Source organism: Aquarana catesbeiana, linkage group LG05 (assembly GCF_042186555.1).
Source record: "Aquarana catesbeiana isolate 2022-GZ linkage group LG05, ASM4218655v1, whole genome shotgun sequence".
Classification (NCBI taxonomy): domain Eukaryota; kingdom Metazoa; phylum Chordata; class Amphibia; order Anura; family Ranidae; genus Aquarana; species Aquarana catesbeiana.
This window is the reverse complement of record NC_133328.1, coordinates 594100374-594122636: the sequence shown is the minus strand read 5'-3', so window position 1 is coordinate 594122636 and position 22263 is coordinate 594100374. Positions and strand designations below refer to the sequence as shown.

Sequence of the window (22263 nt, the reverse complement as noted above, 5' to 3'; positions counted from 1 at the left end):
GATAGATAGATAGATAGATAGATAGATAGATAGATAGATAGATAGATAGATAGATAGATAGATCTATATATATAGATAGATACATAGATCTATATATAGATAGATATAGAGATAGATATCTCTATATCTATCTATATATCTATAGAGAGAGAGAGAGAGAGAGAGAGGTCCAAGAAGGGGATTGCTGCACTTAAAATTTATTAGAGAAAAATGTAATCATATGACAAAATAGTGATGGTGTTCCATGCCCATGACAGTTTGGGGCTGTATAGATATCTCCCTTCCGCAGAAAAGAACACATGTAATATTAAATCTCTACAATGTTACATACAGTATATAGTCATTCAAGCATCTGGAATCAATTAATTATTCACATGCAAAGGAAACAATAAGTAACATATGTACAACAGGTATGAAAGCATGCTGAAAGTGATGGTTTAATAGGTGTGGTCAGTCTCCTTCATTCAAATGGGATGCACTGTGGAAAAGTACCTACAATTAAAATCTATATACAATCAGTCCATACACCATAAAATATATATGAACAATAATCTATTAAAGAAAATTACATGGATCAAAATCGGAATTTAATCCATAAGGTTGTAATGTATTTAAACGGTGTATCCAGCATACTTCACATTTTCTCAAAGCTAGCTCTCTGTTCCCCCCTCGTCTATTAATCAGTTGTCTATTTCACTATTGAAATTTATGGTTATAGATGGAATATCTAGAAATAGAGGAGGGGGTAACAGAGAGCTAGCTTTTCACAGTGCATCCCATTTGAATGAAAGAGACCGACCACACAAACCAGTGTTTGTCAACTTTTGAGCTGATGGGAGCCTGACACCGCTGACATTACCAAAGGGCCGCACATAATGTTCAATACAGTATACTGTATGTAATGTTTTAGAGGACTGACAGAAACTGCAGACCTAATAGAGTGAATGAGGGTCAGAGAGTGAGGACAACATTGTTGGCTGGGGTTATGCTGCTACAGAAAACAATACAAAACTGGGAACATGTTACATGAGGTTAGTAGAGATCAGAGATTACCCTAAGCAATGTTCCCACTACAGACTGCTGATGTCCACATGTCATATACCAAAGGACTGCATGAAGCCCCCCGGTGGCAGGTTGGGTACCAGAGATATAAATAATCTTTAAAATGTAGGCTAGAAGAAACTACAAAATTAGCATTCACATGTGCCAGCAGCTCATTTCAACCAAAGTCTATTAATGCAATATTAAAATAAGGTAGAAATGTATTCATATGGTGCCACTGTCAACGCATTTATGTATTGTCTTCAGGATTCAGCTTTTTAACATTTTGCTTTACTGGTGGATGTACGCAGGGCTGTGTTTTTGGCTCACGCAAGCTTTGTTAGCCTTTCAGTGCTTTGTTTCAATTGTTTTACAGCCTTCCTTTTTTTCTCCTCACTAAACCAGCTGGGTTATGTGAGGATAATATTAAACAACATGTCACATTAATGGCATTTTTTGAAAGCTAAGAATCCACATGCACTACTAATTGTTTCCAACTCAAAATCACTTCACTTTGTTAACTGGCAATAAAATTGGTAAACAGTGAAGAGAGGCTAACTGTAAAATGTTAATGTTTTTCACCACTTCCGGACTGCCCCTCCTGCATGGAATCACGTACCTGTACTTGATTTTGTTCATGGGGTCTGGGGCATGTGCCGCCGGAGACCCGATCCCGCTGTGATTGGACAAAGCGGGAGTCAATCAGTGGGTCCAGCGGGCGCGACCAATCGTTCTGAGGAGAGGCAGAACAGTGATCTGTTTATATAAACAAGGCAGATCGCACTTCTGCCAGAGGGGAAAACAGAGATCTTGTTTTTCTGCTAAGCAGAAACACTAACCTCTGTTTTCCCCTAGTCAAAGCACTCCCTTCCCCCCCACAGTTATAAAGCATCTCCTAGGGACACATTTAACCCTTTGATTGCCCCTGATGTTAACTCCTTCCCTGCCAGTGTAATTTGTATAGTGACAGTGCATTTTTTTAGCACTGATCACTGTATTGGTAACACTGGTCCCCAAAAAGTGTCACTTAGTGTCAGATTTATCCACCTCAATGTTGCAGTCCCGATGAAAATCGCTGATCATCGCCATTACTAGTAAAGAAAAATGCCATAAATATATCCCATAGTTTATATAACTTTAACTTTTGCGCAAACCCATTTAATATACGCGTATTGGGAATTTTTACCAAAAATATGTTGCAGAATACATACTGATATATAATATATAATAAAACCACAGAGGTGATCAAATACCACCAAAAGAAAGCTCTATTTGTGGGAAAAAAAGGACATCAATTTTATTTGGGTACAATGTCGCACGACTGTGCAATTGTCAGTTAAAGCAAAAGCAATGCCGTATCACAAAAAATTGGCCTGGTCGTTAAGGGGGAAAAATCTTCCGGGGCTGAAGTGGCTAACAACTTATTTACATTTGCGGTTGGGGGGGGTGGTAAAAGCACACAGTTGAGCCACATTTTTACCACCCACAGCTGCTTCCCACTAAAATGCAAAGGACAGGGGTGTAAACATGCTTGCCCTTTGCGGGCACAGCGCAAATGAAACCCCTGTCACATGGGCATGTCCGCCGAATGCCGCTTATTCAAGTAAATGGGGCTTCAGTGCAACCGCCCGCAACCACCAACATTGCACATTGTGGCATGGTGGTACAGCATTTATGGGGTTAAAACAAGCAGTGTGGAGTGGGGGGCAACATAATGCCTTCTCATCGCCTGTTAAATGCCTCTGAACTGAGCGATGTAACTGCAGATTTCTTTTCAGAGGCACAGCATTTTTTAAATATGTGTAGACCAGCCCTAATGCTGAACTCCAGGCAGGTATAAAAATTACTGTCTACTCCAGCTATGCATTCATTAAAAACATCATCAAAGTGTAAGTTCACCTGTTCAGAAAAAAACAAATATGAAAAGGTGCACTAAAACCCTACAAACTTGCCACCCCTTTGGTCCCCGCTGTACTTACACCTGTGGGTGATGAGTTGTCAGTGCCAATGCAGATAGCGCCACAGTCCAGGGATTTAAAATCTCCGCTCTTCCCCCTCTTCTTTCAGAGCTGGCAAAGGGCATCTCTCTGGTCCGTCCCAGAAGCCATGCAGAAAGAATAGGGAAAGATATAGCAGAGCACTAAAGCCTCGTACACACGATCAGATTTTTGGATGAACGTTTGTCCGTTTTTTTGTTGCATGCTTGTCTCATGTCCAAAGTGAAGAGGTTACTCACAATGCGAAAATTCTCGTACGGCAGAATTCAACTTCAGAAGTGATGTAATGTGTTGAATAGTTTTGTGTGTGTTCTTTCGTTTCTAAGCATGCGTAGTCTTGCGCTTACGATTTTTTTCAGACAAAAACCAAACTAATTAAACAAAAATCAGAAGTTGTGTTCACGTATGATTAAAATTTTATAGTCTGCACATCTAGCATTTGTCCTTAAAAAAATCGGAATTGGCTGTCGAAAGCACCATACTAACGATCTGAAAATCAGCAGATCGTTCGTCAGATAAAATTTTACTTCCAATTTTTGTATCATGTGTACGGGCCTTCAGTGTAGACAGCCAAGGACGGGAAATGTGTTAGTTGCAGGAATACCAGGTGAAAATAAAGGAAACAAGTGTGAAAAGGAAAACTAATGCAGGCAGCACATTTGAAGATTTGTAAGCTGCAATATTTTATTTTTTTTCAGGGGTGGATGGAGGGGGGGGTTATCCACCTTACCAACTGTTCAGTATCTGCCACTCCTCTCTGTCAATACGTCCACTGGCTTCCATTCACCCAACAAAAAAATTACAATACTAACAATAACTTGCAAAGCCATCCACAACTCTGCCCCCAGCTACATCACTAACCTTGTCACAAAAAAACAACCCAATTGTTCTCTTCATTCCTCCCAAAGCCTCTTTCTCTCTTGTCACCTCCTCCCATGCTCCCCTCCAATACTTCTCCAAAGCATCTCCCATCTTCCAGAACTCCTTCCCCAATCTGTCTATCTCCTCCTCTGTCCACTTTTTGGTGATCCCTGAAAACCCTTCTACTTAGAGAAGCTTGTCACTCCTCCACCCTGTCATGTACCTGGTAGGAGAGTGAAATGACGAGGTTGGCCTCTCTTGTATCTCCAGCCCAGGCCCCACTGAAGGTGGAACAGGTGGTGCCAAGGGACAGGAGGAACACGAGTGTCAGCAGGTGTTGATAGCCAAACTTGAAGCAGGAGATCCAGGTTTAAAAAAATCAGGCAGGACATCAGGCCAGGAGCAGATGTGATGGACACTGGACCAGCCGAGGTTAAAGGGGCACACTCAGCAGACTTTAGGCAGGAACACACTGCAATGACTGAAGCGGTTATGACGGACAGCCAAAGCAGACACTCAGAAGTGGTATGAAGCCACATTGGAAGCAGGAGCGAGGTCACAGAGGTAGCCAAGGTCACTAGCAGGCGGGCAACGAGGTACAGATGTGTATAGTGCAACACCATAGATGGCTCAAACACCTGTGATAGGTAGTGAGAGGCCTGTCCTCTGCTTGGATCTAGGACCACTGAAAGATACACTGTTTGGCTTTGTTAGCTGTATGGGTGGGTGTACAGACTATTTCCAATAAGGCTGGGTTCACACTGCTGCGGTGCGGGAACGCAACGAATTTACTGCGGGTTCCTGCATCGCACCAACTCGCACAGCAGTTCACACTGCCATATGCGAACTGCTGGGGAGTGTCATACAATGTTAATGACACCCCCAGTTCAGCCCGCATATCGCACTGCGAACTGACAATTCGGACATGTATCGGATCGCATAGGTGTGAACACCCATGCGATCCGATTCTGGTCCGAACAAAAAAAGGGTCCTGTGCGAGTTTGGACCGAATACGGTGCGATATCAGCCATACTATCTGTATGGCTGATATCGCACAGCACAGACATCGCATGTGATGTGAACAGCAGTGCGCTGCGAATCACATACGATGTCTGCCACCGCAGCAGTGTGAACCCAGCCTAACTGTGGAGGAAATAACGTAACAATTTCTAACTGATCATGAAGAAACACTGATGCATGGGAACATCTTTCCTTCCAACAACAAACAATTGCAGCTCTTGTTCCTTCTCTATAGGTAACCCTACACAATCCAAGTATCTAAAATAATGCCTCAAGAATTGTCATTGCTTGCCTGCAGTGTTTTTCACATGCTCTCTTATTTTTAGCCTAACAATACTGAGAATCACAATGATCAAACACAATCTCAAAGGTCAAATCTCACTTGCAATTTATCTTGATTTAAACAGGACAGCTTCTTTTCAAAGGAGATTTGTAAACATTTGTTTAATGTACATTTCCATGTAAGCTGTCGTTACATGCATAACTTCCACTGCTTATAGGCATCTTGTAGATATATGCATCTCAGTAGCTTCGAGGAATTATGCCAACCTTGATAATTTATTACCCATTTCTTATATTAGTCTGTTACCAGAAAATTACACCACCTCAGGCAAGAAGCAGAAAATTTTGATCTGTCACATAAGAGAAATGACAAAAATTATTATTCACTGACATTTGATATTATATATTACATTTGGATTAAATACAGTAATGATGTTTCATTACATTCACTGTGTGCTATTAGACAATACACAGATGTCTAAGGTATTTTAGACAGGTGTAGGGGGATAGGAAACTATATCTATACTTGGCATGATAAGTTTGTGTACATATGGACGCTGGATGCAGAAGGGCATTAAAGCAGAAATGTCCAATGGGTGGTGATGGGATTCTGTCATAGTATGCAAGTACGTAGTACAAGCTTACAACTTATGGCACACTTAACTCCCAGTGTGCCATTCTCCAGTAATAGCAGGTGCATGTCCACGATCATCGCTCTGCCCCCACAGCCACCATCTTTCTCGTTGCTTCTTTGGTGTAACACCTTGCTCCTTTTTGCTATTGGGTGGCTATAGATGACGTAACTACTGCACATGCACACAGGAATTGCATCATTCCTAGACCCCAGCACTGGTTACCAAGAAAGAGTGTAGATGTACACTGCATTACCATGCGCCATGCATTGTGCATATAAAATGTAAAATTGTTAGGAGCGTTGTGAAAACCTTTTTTGGGCAAAAAAGACTTTGCATGTCTCATCTGCTAAAACTGAAACCCCTACCAGATTTTTATTGCAGGTTTATCTTTAGGCTCCTGCGTAGTCTGTCAGTGCTAGCAGAGCTGTAGCAATGAAAATAAATGATCCTACAGAATCGGGTGTGCCCAAGGAAATGTTCCATGGTGCATTTTGGTTTTTTTTTAAAGTTCTTTGGGATCTAGTCAACTGCTATTTTGTAACCATGTACAGATGTTGGGTTTTTTAAATCACCTTGGATGCTTTTATTTTTTAGGTCCTTATAAGTTTAGTAAACCCAACAATACAACATAGGTCTTTCTTCTTTTGCTGCGTGATCAGAAGAGTGATATCCTTGTGTATAAGCAAGGTGGTGTTCAGAGTTGGGAACTCTAGGACAGATCAATTTCTCTTACAAATAAAAGTGTTGGCTGAATGATTCAACTCAGTGAAATCTTTTAAAGCTTAAATATCAGTTTGGCTGAAATAACCCTTTAACCACTTCAGCGCCGGAAGGATTCGCCCCCTTCCTGACCGGGCCATTTTTTGCGATACGGCTATACGTCATTTTAACTGACAATTGTGCGGTCATGCGATGTACCCAAACAAAATTTATGTATTTCTTTCCCACAAATAGAGCTTTCTTTTGGTGGTATTTGATCACCTCTGCGTTTTTTATTTTTTGCGCTATAAAAAAAAGGGCAACAATTTAGAAAAAAACAACAATATTTTTTAGTTTTGCTATAATAAATATCCCAACAGTTTAAAAAAAAAAATTTCTTCATCAGTTTAGGCCGATATATATTCTTCTACATATTTTTGGTACAAAAAATCACAATAAGCGTATATTGATTGGTTTGTGCAAAAGTTATAGGGTCTACAAAATAGGGGATAGATTTATGGCATTTTTATTATTTTTTTTTTTACTAGTAATGGCGGCGATAAGTGATTTTTATTGGGATTGCGACATTGCGGCGGACAGATTGGACACTTTTGACACTTTTTTGGGACCATTGACATTTATACAGTGATCAGAGCTAAAAATAGCCACTGATTACTGTATAAATGTCACTTGCAGGGAAGGAATTAACACTAGGGGGCGATCAAGGGGTTAAATGTGTTCCCTCAGTGTGTGTTCTAACTGTGGGGGGATGGGAGTGACTAGAGGAGGAGACATATCGCTGTTCCTAACTAATAGGAACACACGATCTTTCTCCCCTCTCCCGACAGAACCGAGATTTGTGTGTTTACACACACAGATCCTCATTCTGTTTCAGCGCCCGCGTTCCGAGGTGGCCAATGGTCATGCAGTGGGGACACACCTTCTAAGGCTCCAACATACCTGTACGTTGATTTGGAGCCAACATACCTGTACGTTGATTTGTGCAGGGCTGCCAACCTGCCAACATATATACGTACATGTGCCAGTCAGGAAGTGGTTAAAACATATGTAAATCTAAGCACTAAAATTTCATTTACGCTTTAACCTCTTATGGACCGGGCCTATTTTTCAAACTTGTAGTTTAAAGATTAAAGTTAAAATCAGTTTTTTTTTATTTGAAAATTACTTAGAACGCCCAAATATTATATATATTTTTTCAAACACTCTAGAGAATAAAATGGCAATCGTTGCAATACTTTATGTCACACTGTATTTGTGCAGCAGTCTTACAAATGCAAATTTTTTTGGAAAAAATACACTTTTTTTTTATTAAAAAATAAGGAAACAGTAAAGTTAGCCCAATGTTTTTCTATATTGTGAAAGATAATGTTACACCAAGTAAATTGATATCCAACATGTCATGCTTCAAAATTGCTCCTGCTCGTGGAATGGCGACAAACTTTGGCCCTTAAAAATAAACAAACAAATAAACAAAACATATGCGTTCGCTTCTGCGCGTCAGCTTGGCGGGACGGGGCACTTTAAAAAAAAATTCTTATTTATTTTACTTGTTATTTTTATTTTTACACTGTCCATTAAAACAAAAATGAGTCACTTTTATTCCTATTACAAGGAATGTAAACATCCCTTGTAATAGAAAAAAAGCAGGACATGACCTCTTTAATGTGAGATCTGGGGTCAAAAAGATTTACATTTAAATGCAATTTCTTTTTTTTTTTCAGTACATTTTTTTTCCCCTTTAAGACCATCGGGCGGAGGTAACGTTTGACACACCGCTTCTGTCTTCCAATGGTATGGATTTGAGGGGGGCCATCATTCCCCCACTCGAATCCATGCCTCGCAGGGAAAAAACCGGATCATCTCCGTTGCTACCAACGGCTCCGGTAAGCGGCGGAGACAACCCGGGAGCGTCGGAAGGGGTGAACACCTCTCCCACTACCAATAAAAGTGATCTCGCTGTGAATACACCACAGAAACCAATTTTATCTGAAAGCAGACCACCTGCCGTTTAAAAAAATACCAGGGTTATGGCAGCTATCTGCTGCCATAACAACGGTATTCAATGTCAAAGGACTGATGTATATCGACAGCAGGTGGTCCGTAAGTGGACCACAGGGCCCGTAAAGCAGGCGAATCAGTGTGATGGGAAGGGAGGACAATTACAGAATGATGCACTCTGTCTACAGTATGTCTCTCCATCCAGCAGCTGAAAGCCAGTTTTTCCCCCTCTCTCTCCCGCTGGCTTTCAGCTTTCTGTAATTGTTCTCATGTCCTGCCTCACCAATCCCCTTCTGTGTGCTGCCCACATCTGATTCCCCCCATCCTCCCACATTGCTGCCGGCTTCCCTCTCCCATGGGTTGCTGCGAGTACACAGAAGATTTGCATTAAGGTAAAAACCCTTCCACCTTTAGAACCATTTTAAATATAATACCATTACCTAAGAACCAAAAAAAACATACAGATGGGTATACATATACAACAAGATTTACATTTCTAGCTATATTTCACACATTTTCAAGAGCTTATATGAACTTCAGATACTCAAAATAAGTTTGTAAAAGAAGGGGGAAATTGGGTTGAGAGAGATATTTTGCTATGCACAGCTCATATCTTTGAAGGACATCTAGCCAGCCTCCCTTCAGACTTCCATGACTGATAATGTTGAAGAGCTAAACAGATAATATAAATTTCATCTAAAATATCTAATGCTATAAAATGGTAACTGTCACATTAATATCAATTATTACACCTGAGCTTAGTGACATTGAAAAGCCAAAGACGAACTCATACCAATCAGTAGATTGTGGCACTAATACCTTTGGTTACAAAAAAGTTGGTCCTTCTTGTAGAGAACCCAGGGAGGAAAAGGTGAGTATGCTGTACTCTATGATGCTCTCAGGGGAGTACATTTGTAGGGCTAGATTCTAAGTCAATATGGAGATGTGACGGTAAAAAAAAAAAATCTTTAATCAATACAATCTTAAAACTCAACTAGTTATAGCATCTGCTTGAAGTTACCATGCAAGCTTTTAGGACATCCCATTCTAAAACTATGGGAAATAATGTGCCCCCCCCCAACACACACAAACACACAGCTTGCAATTTTTTTCTTTTTCTGGGAAGGTTTTCCATAAGATTTTGTTGTGTGACTGTGGGAATTGTTCGCCTTTAGCCAAAAGAGCCTTTGCGAGGTTCGGCACTGATGTTGGACTAGAAGATCTGGTTTGAAATTGGTTTCAGTTCAACCAAAAGGTGTTTAATAGGTGTTAGGTATGTGAAGACCAGTCAAGTTCCTCCACACCAAACTGTTTAAACTGTGTTTATATTGAGCTGGCTTTGTGCACAGAGCATACAGTCACATAGTTACCTCAAGGTTGGTGGAGCACAGTTGATTACAATGTTTTTGTATACTGCAGCATTAACAGTGCCCTTCACTGGAAACACTTAAACTCAATCAGTTGAAGGGTTGTCCATGTTTATCCATACACTGTAGGTTATAATGTTAAAAAACACTATAGCTAAAATGAATAAGCTACCAAAAGTTTCTTACTTTATAAATGTGGCTGAGGTAGATTTATCTTTACAGGCTAGACAAGCTGGGGGGGGGGATTTTTAACAATAGATATAGTTATGGTTTTGACCCACTTTACGTTCTTTAGATAATTTAAAATATACATCTTTAAATGTTGATAAAATCTCTTTAATAAAGCCAGTTTATGAAAATATAGTGTTAATTTTTTGGAGTCTTTGAACTTGCAACCACTTGGACTGATTTTAGAGCATGTGAGTGTGAATGTATGACTTTCGCACAAATATTAAATGATAAATTGTGGGAGAGCAAGGACCTATAACCACTTTAAAAAAAAAATCAATCAGGCAAAAGCACAGAAAAATCAAGTATTTAAAATGGTTACTTGCAGTGTTGTTTTCCATAAATACTTTTTTATTCACTTGGTATGTGCACCTGAACTTGTTAGAAAATGTTACCACTCCAAGATAGTTAGAATAGTGTCTAATTACGCTTTGCTTACCAAGCTTCTCCACCCCTCCACTCACCCCTCACCGTAAAGGTGGCCAGAGATGGATCAAAATTCAGCCTGTTCAACAGGGACCAACAGAATTTTGATTTAGGTGTGGCCACTGTAGCTGAACAAAAGTCAAGCTATCAACTGAATACTGTTCAACTGCCCTGTCAGCTAAAAGCCACTCAATCAGCAGCTGCAGCGCTGATCTGTGTATTCTTACAGTGGGGGATGTCTCTCCCCTGTCAGAATACAATATCGCAGCAAGTAGTATTCACCCATCCACCAGTGTAGATGGGGTATCCAATCATTTTTGAATACCCGTTGGCTGAGTTAAAAAAACATGGCCAGCTTAAGAATACAATAGTGTCACTTGAGTGGAAGCTCTGAGTCTACTGGGGTTGCTTACATCATATCCAAGATAGTGGTGACCAGCAGAAGTCTCAGGCCTTTTGGATTTATACACAAGGGAAGATTTTAAAGGTAAATGACAGGCATAATCGTAAATGTTCATATAATTATGTGGAAAGATTTTTTTTAAAACAAATGGTTTGGCAACAGGGTCTCTTTATTTATTTTTTTATTATTTCACATGGCTGTATAAATAAAGGGCATGTGTTATAAATGTAATGTTATATGATAATTCAGGTTCTTCTTTATGAGTAAAATAATATAACTTTAATTTAATATTTTCCTACATGCCGATTCAGTGATCATTTTAAATGGTGCTTCCTCTAGAAACGGATCACATATACAGAATGTTGCATTAATTTAATTTTTAATAGAACAGCTGCAGTGTGAGATAAACCCTTTTCTTTATGAAGCTTGCATCTTCTTTGTCTTTTCCAGTGCTATGCCCAGCCAATGAAATACGTGTCGACTCGACAGGTATCATCCTAAGTCCCGGCTATCCTGACAGCTACCCCAATCTTCAGATGTGTGCGTGGAGCATTAGCGTGGAGAAGGGTTACAATATAACCTTAATCTTTGAATTTTTCCATACTGAAAAGGAGTTTGATGTGCTGGAAGCTTTCGACGGTAATGGAACATTATGTGGTTGAGTCTAATTTGAAGCCTTTGTTCTGCTAATGACATTTCATACAATGCATTTGTCTTGGGTTTGAAAGTTTCCCCTGCACTAATCTGCAAATTTTCATTTGGAACAGGACCAAACAGCCACTATCCACTGCTGATTTCCTTAAGTGGGGATTATTCATCTACTTTTAACATAACCAGCAGCGGACATGAAGTTTTCTTAAGGTGGTCAGCAGATCACGGCACCAACAAGAAAGGATTCAGAATACGATACATAGGTATGCTCCTTTTATGACCTCTAATGGGATAATTCAGCAAGGCTCTGACAATTTTAAAAATCCATGGCAATCAATTTAGTTATTTTTACTGGCTACGGTAAATTAGGTTTTATTGGCTGCTTCTCAATATCCCACATTGCACATTATCATTCTTATTTCTTGCTCTTTTTTGGTGGTATGTGTTTTGCTGTATTAATATCCTTGGTATGTTTTGTTAAAAAAAAAAAAATATATATATATATATATATATATATATTTATATTCCGTAACATTAAGTCTAGAGAAATAAAATTAAACATTTGGGAGCACTTGTAGATGTAAAGAAAATTAAAAGCTGCAAATAAAGAAGATATTATTATTTTTTTAATTGTGGAGGTTGTTGAAGTCAGGGGGTTTTATGGCATACAAAAATGTATATGTAAAGGTTTTGCCTTTTAATAGACATCACAAGATATCTGCTATTACTTTTATTTGAAAAAAAACTTTTTATGCCCTCCTATGATTTATGAATTAGTTTAATTTTGTTAATGAGTCTTGGCTTACCCAGACTTCATAGCTTAGCCTTGCTTATCCTCCAGTCCACCCAGAGGGCCATTACTGGCCACTGAAGCAGTCTTACTACACATTGAAATAGCAGTTTGCAAGGCTTAGTTAAGAGGTCAGAATAAGTCAGTGCATAGTAGAAATTATTATTCTAAAACAAAAATGGGCACAGAAGAGGTTTTATGGCCAAATACAGTAGAAAGTTCTAGATAAGTTTAGTTTTAGATAAGAGTAATGAGGGATTAGAACACCTCTCAGGATGTTATCACTGTTTGTACCCCCTTTAGGGAGATTCACCCTCTCTATTTGTCATCTTACAACCAGCCATCCCCAGAACAGTAATAGACTGGAAATATTCCAGTAGGGACACTAGTTCTGGTGACCCTGGATTCCCTCACTTTGGAAGGATTTCTTCTCACTTACTGTTTGGGGCAGTGACATGAAGGAAAATCTCCCCAATGGGACAGATGGCAAAAAAACCTAACAGGGGTTATAACACTCCCTTACTTTATCCAAAATGAAAGAAATAGGTATTTAGTTCTACTTTGCATTAATTGCAACCAGTCAATGGTTTCTGATTTTAGGCATGCTGTTTACAATGGACTACAGGTGCACATAAAATATGTCACTGTAAAATTACAGTAAAACCTCCATTACTGAAAAAAACTAGCACAGTACATCTAGTACCCTTCTCTTTGACAGCATTATTTTTTTAGTAATCTAAAGGTGTGTTGCAAAGGAGACAGCACACAATAAAGTGAACCACAAATACAATAATATAAATTGGGGTTGATTTACTAAAACTGGAGAGTGCAAAATATGGTCTACATAGAAGCCAATCAGCTTCCATTTTTTTTTTCAAAGCTTAATTGGATGAGCTGCAATCTAAAGTTGATTGGCTACGATGCACAGCTGCACCAGATTTCATACTTTCCAGTTTTAGCGAATCTACCTCATTGTGTATGATTAAACATTTGCTTTTATCTGCTCTTTGTTTTGCACTGGTTGGATAAAAAACATAATTCAATTAATTTAAGCTATGATATTTTGCTTCCTACATGACTGTTATAAAAAAAAAACGATTACAGACAATGTGATTTAATCCAAGAGTGTCCACTTGCTGTCATAATATTGATACAGTTGCTGGGAAGTAAATTTAACTTACAGCAAGGGCATCTATTGAGTTCTAAAAGTGTACCTAAACCCAAGAACAAAATGTATTGCATCTTACTAGCCTTAGATGTTGTGGCTGCCAAAGTTTGCTGTTTTCAGGCTTTTTTTTACTTTATTCTCATCTGGAGGTCCTGCAAGTAACAGACTTTTTGTTCTAGGGCAGTGATGGCAAACCTTGGCACCCAGATGTTTTGGAACTACATTTCCCAGAATGCTAAACTACACTGCAGAGTTCAGGACCATCATGGGAAATGTCGTTCCAAAACTTCTGGGGTGCCAAGGTTCACCATCACTGTGCTAGGATGACAACACTTACTCATTGTAATGTATCTATGGGGGAGTAGCCCTATTACTCTAGGGCAGGAAGTTAGAGCTACCCCCCCTTTTTCTTCATAGAATGTGGGAGGGGGACTCTGTAGCCCACAGAGACACCCGGGAACAATGAACAGATAACAGTTCAGCACAGACAGAGAACATAGGAACCAGGGATACATGCTTCACTCAAGGCTTTGATTTCCCCACTCCCACCGATGACAGTTTACACCAATTACAGTCGCAGGCTTCTAGAAATGACTCTACAGTGACCTTGTAAGAAGAAAGAGAACCACACACTGCATTAAATGTCTCATATCCATTTATTCATCAGTCCAACAAACAGACCAATCCATTGAAGTTGAAGACACAACAATGCGTTTCACTCTGCAAGGTTCTGCAATTGTTTTACACAGAGGAGCCCTGAGCCTCCTCTTCTGGGGTCCCCCACTAGTACTAATGGCTCCCCCCCTGCTGAGTGCACCTATAGCAGGCTGATTGCTCTGGGGGCTCTCATATGTTCTCACTCTTGAGCTGGCTCTGTGTGCTTTGGCTCTGTGCCCCGGCTCTCTCTCCTCACGGCCTGTGATTGACAGCAGTGGGAGCCCTTATCTCTCTGTCAAAGGAGGAGAGAAAGAGAGCCTCTTCTTTCGAGCACATCGCTGGATCTAGATCAGGCTCGGGTAAGTATTTAGAGGGGCTGGGGGGGCTGCACAGAGAAGGTTGTTTTGTTTACCTTAAAGTGTTACTAAACCCACAACAGTAAAATCAGTGTGTATATGCAGTAAAACATGCTTGTTATACTCACTGTGGAACCTAAGGAGTTATTCCTCTGCATTGTGTAGAAAGGCTGTTTGATCCTGTCTCCTCTGATCCTCCCCTTCTTCCACAGTCCCCAATCCATCTCCTGATTGAACAGAGGCTAGGGGACAAGCTGCACACGCTCAGTTTGGTGTGTACTGCCTGAGAGTTTTTTTTTCTTGGGAGAGTGCATGTGATCACTCAGCAAAGGGCCAACTAGCATTGTCCAGACAGAGGGTCAAGGATCCTGCATTCTTATAGGACAATCATGGAAGAATAAAAACTCCTCCTACAAGCTTTAACTAGACATTTATAGACGTCACAAGACTGCTCTAACTGCTGATGAAAAAAGGTATTTTGCAGTTTATATTTACTAAAATAATAGTATTTCCATGTTTCGTGTACTGTGGGAGACCAGATATAGTGAATGCCAGGTCCTGGGTTTGGTAACACTTTAATGCAGAGAATGCATTAAGGTAAAACAAAAAAACCTTGTACATTTAGAACAACTTTAAGCTCTCACTGGATTTTTGTAAGGATCAACAGCTATTTTTTGCCCTTACCAAACAGATATAACAAAAGACTTTCTATGATATAGTTAACACATCAAAACAAAGCAGATGTTCATTATTAGGGTTTGCGCACATTTTAAGAAAAACAATTACACCTTTTTGTACAGTTTCAAAATGTGTCAATTGTTGTTTATGTTCTGTTTAGGAGTATGCTTATACCTAGCTAATTAAACCAGCTGACGCTATGTCAATGGACAATGCATACACTAAAAACTGTTGTACAGTACAAATTCAGGAGACATATGTTGATCCTGCTAACCTTAATTGACTTAATGAATTTCGCAGAACAGTGAACTCCAACTTAGGATTGTAAAATTGTATGAATTTCTTTGGTCTATATTTATTTTCCATCCACTAAATACAGGGACGCTTTCCTGTAGGAATCACCAATATCTAGTCTCGCTCTTGTAATATAATGTTGTGCCAAAAGATAAAAAGGATGGAAATTGAAGCCAAATGGCTGTAAATAAACATCTGAAGACTAGAATTACCTAAAATGTATGCTAATGGATTCAATCAGTATAGCCGTACAGTACGTATGTACACTATTCAGAGATAACATACCCAAATCATGCAGCATGTAAAGTTAGCAATTATCTATAATTACCACTTGTGAAATGCCTACAGTATTTCCACGGAAATTGTTTGGGCAGACTGCCAACACAAATCTGGCGATATTAAACATGACCGTTACTATACTTAAAGGAAAAGCCCACTTTTGTTAAAGAAAAAATAAAACAAAGGCCACTGCAACACAATATATATTAAGTGATGTAAAGCCAAAAACATTCTGCCTCTCTGTATAAAGTTAAAAGGGTTGTAAAGGTTTATGTTTTTTCACCTTAATGCAGCCCCTCCTTATTAAAGGGGGCTCCCGGATTCTGATAAGCCCCTCACCCACAGACCCCGACAACCAACGGCCAGGGTTGTCGGGAAGAGGCCCTTGTCCTAATCAACATGGGGACAAGGTGCTTTGGGGTTGGGGTCTGCAGGGTGCCCCCCTCCCCCAAAGCACCCACCCCCCCATGTTGAGGGCACGTGGCCTGGTACGGTTCAGGAGGGGGTGCTCGCTTGTCCCCACCACCTTTCCTGACCGGCCGGGCTGCGTGCTCGGATAAGGGTCTGGTATGGATTTTGGGGGGGACCCCCACGCCGAAGGGCCTGGTATTCCCCCAGAGGGGAATTCCCTCTCGCGCCAGCCGCAGTAGAAAAATGTGTTTTTCCTATAGCAGCCAGCGCAAGATGTACAGTACCCTGTCGCCGAGAACCAGCGCGATGGGGTCGCACTGGAAACATTCTCGCGGCTGCGTACTGTAGTTTGTACAAAAGTCTGATGATTTTGTGTACACACGATCGGACTTTGCTCCATCAGACTTTTGTTGCCGGAAAGTTTGTGCGTTCGCACAGCCAACAAAAGTCCGATGGAAACAGAAAAAGTTTGTCCGATGGAGCGTACAGACGGTTGGATGTTGCTCCAAAACAGCTAATTTGCATGTTTGTTGTCAAAAAGTCAGATCGTGTGTACGGGCCTTTAGGCTAGTTTTAGACCTGCATTTAGACCACTACTATCTGATATTCAATTTGCATTTAGATCTTGAGGGCCTTATGACAGGCAGTGAGAAGCTGATGTGACCCCCTCTCACCATCTGTTTTAACCCCGTATTTTTTACGCAAATGCACCACAACCAAATGCATTGCACACAATTGTAGGGCATTTGTGCTGCTTCCTCATTTGTTTAAATAGGTCATGTTTGGTGGGTATTCTGCATTCCGTGTGCAATATGTTAAATAGTTTTTGCAGCGGGCATGAAGCATCGTAACAATGAACACCCCTGTCCACTGCCATTGCAGCTTTAGGGGGTAACGGTTGGGGATGGTAAAAATGTTGCTTAACTGTACATTTTTAACTCCCCAACTACAAGTCTAAACAAGCCCTAAGTTGCAGTCTTGTAATTAATAAGGATGAGCCGAACACCCCCCTGGTTCAGTTTGCGCCAGAACTTGCGAACAGGCAAAAAATTCAGACAAACACCATTAAAGTCTACGGGACACGAACATAAAAATTCAAAAGTGCTCATTTTAGAGGCTTATATGCAAGTTATTGCCATAAAAAGTGTTTGATGACCTGAGTCCTGCCCCAGGGACATGTATCAATGCAAAAAAAAGTTTAAAAAACTGACGTTTTTGTTTACTCCAAAGCACCCTCCCCATGTTGAGGGCATATGGCCTGGTATGGTTTAGGAGGGGGGCGCTCTCTTGCCCCCCCTCTTTTCCTGCAGCCTGCCAGGTTGCGTGCTTGGATAAGGGTCTGGTATAGATTTTGGGGGGACCCCTACACCATTTTTTTAAAAATTTTAATACAGGGTTCCCTTTAAAATCCATGCCAGACCTGAAGGGCCCGGTGTGGATTTTAGGGGGGACCCCCACGCAATTTTTTAAAAATTTTGGTTCTGGGTTCCCCTTTATATTCATACCAGACCCAAAGGACCTGGTAATGGATTGGGGGGGAGGGACCCATGCCGTTTTTCTCAATGAGTTTTATCTATATTGCCAAGACCTGACAAATTACTTTTTTTCCTTTAGAAATGTCATTTTGCTGTGGTACTGTTCTAAACACAGGAAAACTGCACCATTTTACAGGCATACTATAGACACTCCCCAGGCACGATATTTAAAGGAATATTTCATTTTTATTTTTTCACTTTAAGCATTATTAAAATCACTGCTCCCGAAAAAACGGCCTTTTTTAAAACTTTTTTTGCATTGGTACATGTCCCCTGGGGCAGGACCCAGGTCTCCAAACACTTTTTATGGCAATAACTTGCATATAAGCCTTTAAAATGAGCACTCTTGGTTTTTCACGTTTACATCCCATAGACTAACGGTGTTCCGTGGCTTTCGAATTTGCTGCGAACACTGCATAATGTTAGCTGTTCGGCAAACAGGCGAACACCCGATGTTCAAGTTGAACTTACATTTGACTCAAACATCGGGCTCATGCCTAGTAATTAACACCTGCATATTCAGCCTGCCATGCATGCTCTGTCACTTGTTATTGGGATGTCTATCAGGTCTACTGGAAGCTTGCCCTGATTGGCAGCCCTGTTAATTACAAGACAGAGGCTTAGTACTGTTAGTATGCAACAGGATGTATTGTTATTGGCAGAATCTCCAGGTAAGAAACTTTGCAACACAAGAAAAAAACTTTTTGTTCCTAAAAATTACATTTTTTTTTAACCTCCTTGGCGGTAATCCTGAGCGTGACTCGGGTCTGACTTTTACTGTCAGGAGCGGTAACCCCGAGTCACGCTCGGGGTAACATTGCAGAGCATCCAGCGGAGCCCTTACCTTCTCCTGGGTTCCAGCGATGCCCTCCAGTGTCCTCGGCTGTGCTCCGCTGTGATCGCCAGCGCGATCACAGCATCTCACTTCCTAGTTCCGTTCCCTGCGAGCAGCAGCGGCGCACGGGAGCGGAACTAGGCGGGAAATTCAAAGTTGAAAAGTTCAAACACAAAACACACATATAAAAAGAGGTGATACAGTGTAATCTGAGAGGATTACATTGTATCATCTCAGATCTCACTGATACAGTGCCCCTTGCCCCAGTGCCTTTTGCCTCCAATAAAATATTGAGAAAATGGAATCCAAAAAGCGCCATTTCGCTACAAAATCGCCTTTGGAGCAGTTGAATGACAGCGACAGCGACAGCGACATGGAGTTGCTCCCAGAACTCAGCGATAGCGAGTCGTGGGGAGATTTGTCATCTGACACTGAGCTGACAAGTGACAGCGATGACAGCGGTGATGATCCTGCACCTGACATCAGCGATGTGCGCACTTGGTGCCCTATTGAGTGCGATACGGACCAGGTAGCGCCCCCAAGATTTCCCTTCACTGGATCACCTGGGATGAAGGTCGAAGTTGAGCGTGGCAACCCTCTGGCATACCGGCAATTATTTCTCACAGAGGAGGTAATTGAAAAAATTGTCATAGAGACAAATCGCTACCAACAGCAGCAATCCGCTACGCTGCATGCCAGGTTTTCCCGAAGCAGAAGGTGGGAACCGGTGACTAAAGAGGACATCTGGCTGTTTCTCGGACTCATTATTCTTCAGGGGGTGGTGGGGAAACCACGCCAGAAATGGTACTGGACCACCAACAAGTTATTGGCCACTCCGTTTTTTGGTACTGTGATGTCCGAATACCGTTTTTCCCTCATCATGAAATATTTTCACTTCACTAACAATGAAGAGTTTGATGAGGCCACGCATCCTGCGCCCAAGCTAAAAAAAAACTGGGAGGTATGCCAAATTATTGGGAACAATTTCCAGCGGGCCTACGTGCCAGAAAGGGACGTCAGCGTGGATGAGAGTTTGATGGCCTACAAAGGACGCCTAAGCTGGATCCAGTATATTGCATCCAAAAGAGCGCGGTTTGGCATCAAATCATACATGCTCTGCGAGTCATCCACCGGATACATATGGAACTCGGTCATTTACACCGGTAAAGGCACGAAGTTCAACCCCAGGTACAGCAATTATGGGATGGCCACATCATCTGTCCTTACTCTGCTGGAGCCATTACTGAACCAGGGATATTGTGTGACCATGGACAATTTCTATACGTCGCCGGAACTGTTTGAGGTTTTGATTCAAAACAAGACGGATGCCTATGGTACAGTTAGGCCTAACAGACGTGACATGCCATCAATGTTTGGAAAGAAAAAACTAAAACCCGGAGAAATGGTTGCCTGGCAGAAGGGTAAGATGATGGCAATACGTTGGCGAGACAAGTAGGACGTGTGTCTCATGAGCACTGTGCACAATACCTCCACTGCCACGGTCCACACAAAAGGTGGGAAAGATGTGCTGAAGCCGCAAGTCGTCATAGACTATAATTGCACTGTGGGAGGTGTCGACCGAGCCGATCAGGCAATGACCTTTTATCCGACTATGCGGAAACAGCAGAAAAAATATTACAAAAAGATTTTCAGGCATCTTCTAGAACAATGCCTTTGGAACGCGTACATCTTGTACCGAGCAGGGAGTGACAGGCCTCTTGTTCATTCAGATTTTATCTGGAAGGTGGCTGAGCAGATTTTTGCCAAACACCAGATGCCATCAGTTGATGCGAACAGACCTGGACGACGTGCTGTTGGTGTTGCCAACCCAGAACGCCTAACAGGTCGGCACTTTATGGACTATATACCGCCAACCGCAAAAAAGGCAGCACCTACCAGGATGTGTGTGGTTTGCTGTTCACACAGAGATGACAAGGGAAAAAAAATCCGAAAAGAAAGCAGGTTCTTTTGTCCGGATTGTGACGTGGGACTGTGTGCTGTACCTTGCTTTAAAATTTATCACACTCAGGATGTTTACTGAATTTTCTTTGTCTGACAAATTTCTTTAGTTTGTATTACATTATTGAATAAAATTATATTATTTAAAAATTTAAAATCATGATTTTGTGTTTCAAACTTTATCACATCTGGGATGTCTACTAGAGTCTTGTTTGGTCAGGTTTAAGTAAGTAATTACTAAGAATTGCAGGCCTATAATACATAGCATCAAATTTCCATGCAAAATAATTGTACCGCTTTCAGCACAAAATTCCAGACAGAATCATACTGCCAGGGAGGTTAATCTACCCCCAGTTGATGCTCTAAAACAGTTAAAAATACAAATGCTTCGGCAAATTCCAGATGGATTGAATTTTAAAGTAAAGAGTTAATAAAGTGTATATTTTAGAGCCTAGTAACTCCAATATGGCTCTCAAGCACAAAAGATAAAAGATTTAGATAGCTATAACAGTAAGGTGTCAGGCTCAGAGAACAGTAGCTAAAGCAGTAGAGAAGCTCCCACCAACCAGCTGGATAAGTATATGCAGTAAGCAGGTCACCCTGGCGGATGAAACATGCTCATCTGAGGTGTGGGGTATAAGCACCAACTGGTACTACGTGTTAGTACCAGGTTATGGTCCTCAAGATTGCCCCACCAGGGGTTGAGCAAGCAGGGGTCCAGTAGCAGATATAGCAGGTAGGACTCAAGCAGAAGTGTAGTCAGTAAACAAGTGAAAGGTCAGTAACAAGTGGTTTCAGATTGGACTCAAGAGAAAGCAAAGTCGAGGAACAAGCCAAAGGTCAATAACGAATGGTTGCAGGTTGGGATAAAGCAGAAGAGTAGTCAAGGAACAAGTCAACGGTCAATAAAGAGTGGCAGTGGAGATAAGGACAGCTTCAGGTACGCAAAGGAGCAAGATATCGGCTGGAGAGCACAATAATCTGGCAAACCGGAAATGCAAAGTCATGGCCTAAATAGGAAGTACATGGGAGTAGCAAATAGTTCAAATAGTTCAAAGTTCACCAGAAATAAGGTATAAGGCAAGACTGTCAAAGGAATTGGACAGAATGCTGTCAAGCATCTCTGGTGTTTTAGCAAGAAGAGCAACTGCCAATGCAGTAGCGGTCGTGAGTTCAGATCCCAGTCCTGACATTAGCACATTAGCATTTTAGGTTAAATGGAAAAAAAATCCAGATCTATACTAAACTTTTTCTTAGATTAAAGTAATATTAAAGTCAATTCTTTTTTTTAATAACAAACATGTCATACTTATCTGCTTTGTGCAGCGGTTTCGCACAGAGCAGCCCTGCCCCCCCTCTTCTTGCTGATGCTCTTGCCCCCCCAGTGGGTGCTCCCAGAGCAAGCAACTTGCAATGGGGGCACCCAAGCAGGCATGTTTCCGAGCTGCTGCTCTGCATGTCCATAAGGACACAGAGCCACAGCTCTGCCCCATTTCCTTCATTTTACAAGAGGAAATGAAAGTGAATTTGTTCAAAGTGAGATACATACTTTCCTAGACAGTTGTCACTGTAACAATTATCCCTTTGGAAGATTTCCCCTTCATTACTGTTCTGGTAACAGCTTAGAATTTTGTATTGTCCCTCACATTTAGTCTCAGCGACAATGGTCACA

General features: G+C 41.1%; 1 protein-coding gene across 1 annotated transcript in view; it reads left to right on the top strand.

The window, feature by feature from the left end:
* The window catches only part of CSMD3 (CUB and Sushi multiple domains 3), a 1635173-nt gene that overhangs the window by 1395915 nt on the left and 216995 nt on the right, over positions 1-22263 (top strand). The window contains exons 48-49 of the mRNA XM_073632169.1: positions 11429-11617; positions 11746-11892. Of these exons, the coding sequence (XP_073488270.1) occupies positions 11429-11617; positions 11746-11892 (336 nt within the window). The remainder of the gene's footprint in view (positions 1-11428; positions 11618-11745; positions 11893-22263) is intronic.